Below are 7,597 nucleotides of genomic sequence, written 5' to 3'. Positions count from 1 at the left end.
AAGTGCTTGAGAATGTGCCTGCTGCTCTTCACTTTTAGTTTACACAATGACACACCAATTCTTATACTTTGAACAATGATGTTTTATGAAGCATATCTGCAGTTCTGTATTCTTGACAAACTTGTTTGCCATTATACAGTGTAATGACCTTTTGTCTGTTGCTGTGGCATTGTCCTTGAATATGATCTTGTATAAAAGAGTAATGCAGCTTGGCATGGTAGCAGTACTGTGGTAGACCAAGAGCTGGCAAAGCACAGTTACAAATGGTGTGAGAAGCAGAGTTAGACATGCGGGTATCTTGGAGTGATCCCTGCCAGAAGGTTAATTGGTGCCTTTGGATGTCTGCTACTTAGGGCATCTGATAGAAAGGCATAGAACAGCAGGAAGGGCAGCTGTTAATCTCTGTCAATTTCATCCTCAAATACGACGATAAGACACAAACATTCACATTAAAACTGATATAACTACATGTAAGTGGTTATTTCCGGGAAAACAGTACTTAGCCTTTCTTTGTAAAATGCACGTTTATCTTACAAACAGCGTAGGTGGAACTGAACTGCATGTATTGGTGAATTTTAAGCTACATAAAATATGCAGGAAATAGCTTTTAAATGATGGTTTATACTAGGAATGAACCACTTCTATTAAACCATCACTGGACTGGAAAAATGCACATCTCCCCACTTTGGTGTACGTTCTTACCAGTCTTTCAGTTTTAGTGACGACTTTGAAGAGAGAGGACATCAACTGGGAGCTTGTCATAGCCATTGGTGTTCTCCTTCACTGTGAATACTATATATAAGACTATAAATAAAACATACCTCTGTGCTCTTGACAACTCTCTCCCTTAGCATCAAGGGTGTTTTGGAGGCCATCACAGTTCTCCGTTGGCCAATCAAAACATCTCTCTTGCGGTGGATCAAGGTCACAGCACATTGGGGCTCTTGGGTGTGAGTGTGTGTGCAGGCTCTTGTCCACGAGGCCCCATTCTCCATGTTTGTTTTGAAAGTCCGAATCCCATCTCCATCTCTATCCATTAGCTGGCAGGCAATTCACCTCCAGGGTTTCTCTTGAGGCACTTGTGAAATATTTATTAAAAAAAAGTCTTATTTTCAGAAGGCAAAGAAGGGAAGACATTCTATGGGCTGCCCAGTGTGGGACTCCTGAGTGCTCAGCTTCAGCCATCCCCACATGGAGTGCCCTCTATTCAGAAAAGAATATTAACCATGTGAAATGCATAAGTGCCTGGACAGGGCTGTTATGTCCTATTCATATTTAACTCAGAGCACATCTGCCACGTCTCTCCCAAAATGCACATTTTCCAGCATGAGTATGAGGCGGAAAATATCTCAGATATGTGACAACACTGACAAACTGCATTTATTGCAGGATGTCTTCAAAAGATATGCAAACATTGGTTGTGATATTGTTGCGTGGGTTGTCGGATGGTTAGATTTTAAATTATCTGAAATAGTTATTGTCAGAAAGGACACTTTAATCTTCTGTAGCTGTGCTCATATTATGTCGAGCAGACCCTGCAGCCACATGAGAACCCGCCATGCTGAGTCAGAGTTTCCACTAATTGGATGATGGGAAATATGTCAATTAGAAATACTGTTGTTTAATTATCTGTTAATTGAAGCAATAATGTTTGTGCTCTATGAGTTGGGAGAATGAACAGGTGAATAATGAAAGAAGTAATTGCTGTTTATGAGACTGTCAGGGAAAATATAATGACGTGACAGATTGCCAGTAATTTTTTGAAATTGTCTAGTTTTAACACTGATAATTGAATCAGTTTTTCCACCAGCATGATCAACATCTTCATAAGCATCAGTATTCACATTTGTAACATGCTTTTATTTTGCTGAATGTCTTCCCAAGTAATGCTTTCTCATATTTTGCAGTCAAGCCTTTTAATTTATTGTTAGAGCAATGCAGGACATTAAAATGTCTGAGTCAGTGTTAAGCCATTCCTCACATGTGGCTTCAGGTGGTGTTATGAAGAACAGAAGGCTTACACTTTCATTGCAGTTTTGAGGCATCCATAATCACTATGGAATAGGTCATTTACAATAACACTTAACGGCTCCTGAAGAATCAATTTCCTTTTGTCACTCAGTGGCCAATGATTGTTGTAAACATCTCAACTTGAGGCCAGAAAAACCTTGGACACAGCACTAAGTCAATGGCCTGTCGTGAATCACATGGTGCTGTTACACCAGCAGCAGTCTGTTAGTAAAGACATTATGTCCAGCTACACTCTCCAACCTCCCAAGGCACAAAACAGCCACCATTATGTTGTCTTAAATGGCTTCTGTGACTTAGTGTGTTAGAGTTAGGGTTTAAAATGTATACTTAATGCCGTATGTGGGTCGTCTAAATATTGTACCTTGAAAATTACAGGATAAATTCATAAACCTGCTGTTACACAGTGTGTTTTAATGTCATTAATTTCGATGTCTCTTCTTTTTCTAGTGTACATGCCTGATGACGACACTGTTCTTCAGGATTCCATCACTGAGGAAGACGGAGAGAACGACACTCAAACTGAAGAGGAATGCTCAGAGAAGACCAGCCCCAAAGTGTCTGAGGACAGAGAGCTAGATAACAAGAGCACTAACACTTATAGCAACCAGAACTCTCCCATTAGTGTCCTTTCCAATCAAGAGGCAGAGTTGGAGTCACGCCTTAGCGACAGCAGTGACAGACTCTCAGACTTCAAAACCTCCTCGCCACCTGAGAGCCAGAGAGATGACGAAAGTCGCAGCTCCAAACATAAAGAGGAGACAGGCGGCAGCTTGGAGAAAATGAGGGCAGCCTATGCAAACTTTCTGTCTGACTCTTACTGGACGGGGATAGGAATGGACTTGAAAATGGGAAAAAACACCAGCAAAGCCAACTGTGACAGCACCAACGGAAGCACCAAGAGTGAGTTTGACTGGCACCAGGATGCGCTGTCTAAGACCTTGCAGCAGACACTTTCCCCAAAGCCTGCATCCAAACCTAACCTCTTTAGCTCTGTCCACCTGTACAGGCAAACCACCAAACCCTGTGGCTCAGTGTTCACAGGAGCCAGCCGATTTCGCTGTAAGGATTGTAGCGCAGCTTATGACACTCTTGTGGAGCTGACAGTCCACATGAACAAGAGTGGACACTACCAGGACAACAACCACAGCAAACAAAGTAATTCCTCTGCTTCGTCCTCTAAATCTAGGAAACGAAATTTGCAAGATATGGAGGGAAAGGAGGATGCACAAAAAGTTTTGAAGTGTATGTTCTGTGGCCACTCTTTTGACTCACTCCAGGATTTGAGCGTCCATATGATTAAAACTAAGCATTACCAAAAAGTGCCTTTAAAAGAGCCAATCCCAGTCATCACACCGAAATTGCTGCCACCGTCAAAGAAACGGGCCTTTGAAACAGTGAGACCTTGCTCCCCTGACTCTACGACTGGTGTGTCCGGCTACACTGAGGCACAGCGGGCTGCCACCATTTCAAATGCTAACAATAATCGTTATGGCTATCAGAACGGAGCGAGTTACACTTGGCAGTTTGAGACGTGCAAGTCTCAAATTCTTAAGTGCATGGAGTGCGGAAGCTCCCATGACACCCTTCAGCAACTCACCACACATATGATGGTTACTGGACACTTCATCAAAGTCACAAACTCAGCCTCTAAAAAGGGTAAACAGTTAGCGCTTGACCCCCTGGCCATAGAGAAGATCCAGGTTTTAGCTGAGCCTGCTGCCAGTGACACTGAGGGAGAAAAGTTGTCTCCAAAAAATCCTTCTCCTGGGAGCATTGAGAAGGATAGCCAGGGGGAAGGTACATCAGACAAAATGGAAGAAACTGAAGCTAAAGATGACAAGCAAGAGAGTGAGGATCAAAAGGCAGGCAATGGGGCTTTTAAGTACCCTTATCTCCGTGAGGAGGATCTTGAACAGGACTCAGGAGGAGGAGGGGACATTCTTAAATCTTTAGCCAACACAGTGGCCTCTGCCATCAATAAAGCTCAAACAGGGACACCAAGCTGGAGTGCCTATCCAAGCATTCACGCTGCCTATCAGCTCTCTGGCATCATCAAAAGCGCCCCTCTCTCTGCATCTCCCCCTACTCAGCTGAAGCAGACATTTAACCACAAGCTGAGACCAATTGCCCCAAAGGGGAAGTTATACCACGGTGCTGTGGGAGTTGAGGCTCCCCAGGGACAGCATCAAAATGTGGACATCAAAAAAGAAAAGGTTGGCATTAGCGATGGTAAAGAAAGTCAGAATATTAAGTTTGATCTGGTGGAGAATGATGACAGCGATTGTCAGGATGATTCCTCTTCCTCTTCAAAGCTTGATGCAGACTGTGTGAATGAAGGGAGTGAAGCGATCAAAGGGAAGTTGAGCCCAGATTTCTCTGACAGAGGCAAGACACCAAGCCCCTCTGCCAGCAATGGACGCAGCACTACTTCAGAGCCTCTCAGTGACACTCCGGCTATACTTGGCATAAACCCTCTTAGTGCACTGCAGTCAGTTCTGAACAATCATCTGGGCAAAGCAAATAAGCCCAATAACTCAAGAGTAGATAAACTATCTGCTCACACCAAGTCTATTTTTGCTGACATTAACCGAAGCAGCGAGAAACCAGCTTTATTGCTTGGAAATGCTATAAGAAATAGACCTGATAACACCTTTCTCTTTGTTAGTGATGACCAACCAATAGACCTGACAAAATCTAAACACAGCAAGCAAAGTTCCTCGCTACTACATCCTTCCACCCCGATGCCACAGAAATATGCTCTGTCTGACATCGCAGATATGGTTAAAGTTCTTCCAAAAGCCACAACGCCAAAACCCTCCATACCATCAAGGATCCCGACTATGAAACTGGAATCAGATGTCAGGCGCTTTGAGGACGTGTCTGCCGAGGTGTACTCTGTCCACAAGCGTAAAGGTAGACAGTCAAACTGGAATCCTCGCCATCTTCTCATCCTGCAAGCTCAGTTTGCCTCCAGCCTCTTCCAGACCTCTGAGGGGAAATACTTACTCTCAGATCTCGGCCCTCAGGAACGGATGCACATCTCCAAGTTCACTGGATTGTCCATGACCACCATAAGCCATTGGTTAGCAAATGTAAAATACCAACTGCGGAAAACCGGAGGGACCAAATTTCTGAAGAACATGGACACGGGCCACCCAGTGTTCTACTGCAATGACTGCGCTTCACAGTTTAGGTCACCGGCCGCATTCATTTCCCACCTGGAATCCCATCTCGGGTTCCAAATCAAAGACATGTGCAAAATGCCGGTAGAGCACCACACAAAGGTAGAGGAGCCAGAACTGTCAAAGGCCCTCAGTGTCAGAGCCACAGAGGCTCTAGTCACGGAGGAAGACATTGACGCAAAGTTCAAATGTAAGCTTTGCTGTCGGACATTTGCGAGTAATCACGCAGTCAAACTCCATTTGAGTAAAACTCACAGCAAATCCCCTGACAACCATTCACAATATGTGGAAATGGACAAGGAGTAGTTTTTTTCATATTATTGTCACTTCTGTTCCTTTTTTATTTTAATACACGGGTCAGATATTTCAACCATTTTTCAATTAGCGTTGTGTAGTGTGCGTCATTATGACATTTAATACATTTCATGGAGTACAGCAAAGACACACTGGTTAGAAATTGTATAAGGAAACACTAAGAGATACTTTTGCACCCTGCTCAAATGCATCACCAGTAATGAAATGTATTACTGCTTGAAGAAACATAATTGCTGATGTTTGCATGCAATAGCCCTGGCTATGACTACTATTTATTTGTATGATATGTCAAGTTTCAATTGTATTTCAAAGACAAAATAATGAACTAATTGTACTTTACGACTTCTGTGATACAGTACACCTGCATAACCGTGCAGCTGTTAAAACAGGTAGCCCGAGACATGATAACACACATGCAGACCTGTACAGTGTATTGCTATGTAAAGATGTTTTGTGTTGCAATGATAGAAGAGAAAAAAAGCACTTTAATAAATGTTTAATCACCAGTTTAGACTCGGATTCTGTACATGACTCAAAAATACTTAGGGTATTTCACATGTAAATATATTTTAGAAGAAAAAAAAACAGTGCGTTTCATGCAACAAGGATAACAGCAAGACAGATGACACCTGTGATACCTGCACCTTTTTTTACTTATTCAAATAAAGAGTTAACATTTGATAACAGCTTGTAAATCTCTTTTTTCTCTCTAATTGTTTGCATACAAAGTTAGCAGATTGAGTTGTTTTTTAAAATGATTGAGATATTAAGATTTTGATGAAACAGGGCACAATAAATATACATATAATAAAACTAATTCTACTCAATATGTCATTTTCATGTTCATATTTTCTGATAAGAGCAAGGTCATTTGGTGCTAGAAACACTTGCAGTCATATATATTACAAAGTAAAACCTAAAGAGTCTGACATTTGTCTGCAGGCAAACACACAATTCAACATATATGGAGCGCCAATAATAAATGAATAATTAATTAATATTTATTTTGGTTTAAACTGAGCCTTTCTTAAATAAAAATATGTAATTTTCTTTATAATTAGTACCAAATAACATAGTTCTTTCCAGCAAACTTCTGAGAAAATTATCACGAAAATATTAAAAAATTATGGACCCATAAAACTAACCCCATATTTAAATTCCTTATATCTTTCTCTTCTATTACTAGTTTTTAAATCTATTAGGAACCTCAGTGTGACAAAGGACAGCATCTTGCTGTACAGAAAGCTGCATTCTCTTTTTTTACCTTGTGGTTTTTAGATACAACTCAAAGACAGATCTTCTTGTCAGACTTTATTGCTTTCCTGTGAACGCTGCTGCTGTTGCTGCAAGATGGTATCATAACAATTAAACATATTTCCTCCAGCTCTATTATTTCAAGGCTATTAAAAATAATTGCCTTCTAAATTCATAAACATTTTATGCAATTTATCTCTTTTCAAGCAATCAAGTCCTCAATTACCTCCACCCATCAAATCTCTATTTTATAACGGCCAACTGACATTTGATGTTAAATGGGAAAAAGCACATGGGCACTGTGGTGATTTGAATGCTGTGACACCAACTTGCCCCCTATTGTTGGAAATGAGCAGGCAATCACGTTGTTCATCAGATGACTCCTAATGCAGTTAAAGTATTCAGCTATAATTTCTCCCTGCATTTATAATTACTGTCAAAGACCACACACCTCAGTGAGCAGATTAAAGCTATAAATTATTTAGTGCCTTTCTCCGCCGATGGATCTCTGATTTGTCTGTAGGGCCATTATGTTTTAGAGGAGCAACTTATTCTAAATTGAAGCAAGCATTGTCCTTAAGATGCAGCAGAATGCTTTTGCAGTAATAAGAAAAATAGATTACCGGTTGTGTTTATTAATTGAAATTTAAAGTGAGACTGCTTTTTTTTTTATTAACAAAAGGGGACATAATGCAACACAGAATCTTTCATTTTTATTGAAAATTAATTTTATTTTGACTCAATGTTCTCCACAACAATCCCCTATATATAGATACAAATCATTATTCACTGCATATATAGGCTACAAGTACATT

General features: G+C 40.8%; 1 protein-coding gene across 1 annotated transcript in view; it reads left to right on the top strand.

Moving 5' to 3' along the window:
- LOC118325047 (teashirt homolog 2) overlaps positions 1 to 6,202 on the top strand; it is a 38,995-nt gene extending 32,793 nt beyond the window's left edge. Inside the window, exon 3 of the mRNA XM_035657610.1 lies at positions 2,479 to 6,202. Coding sequence (XP_035513503.1) covers positions 2,479 to 5,519 — 3,041 coding nt within the window. The 3' untranslated portion in view covers positions 5,520 to 6,202. The remainder of the gene's footprint in view (positions 1 to 2,478) is intronic.
- The last annotated feature ends 1,395 nt before the right edge of the window (positions 6,203 to 7,597 follow it).

The sequence above is a fragment of the Morone saxatilis genome, unplaced genomic scaffold (genome assembly GCF_004916995.1).
Source record: "Morone saxatilis isolate NCDOM2014 unplaced genomic scaffold, NCSU_SB_2.0 Contig15, whole genome shotgun sequence".
Lineage (NCBI taxonomy): Eukaryota > Metazoa > Chordata > Actinopteri > Moronidae > Morone > Morone saxatilis.
Note: the sequence above shows the minus strand (reverse complement) of the source record. Positions and strands in the feature narration are given on the sequence as shown.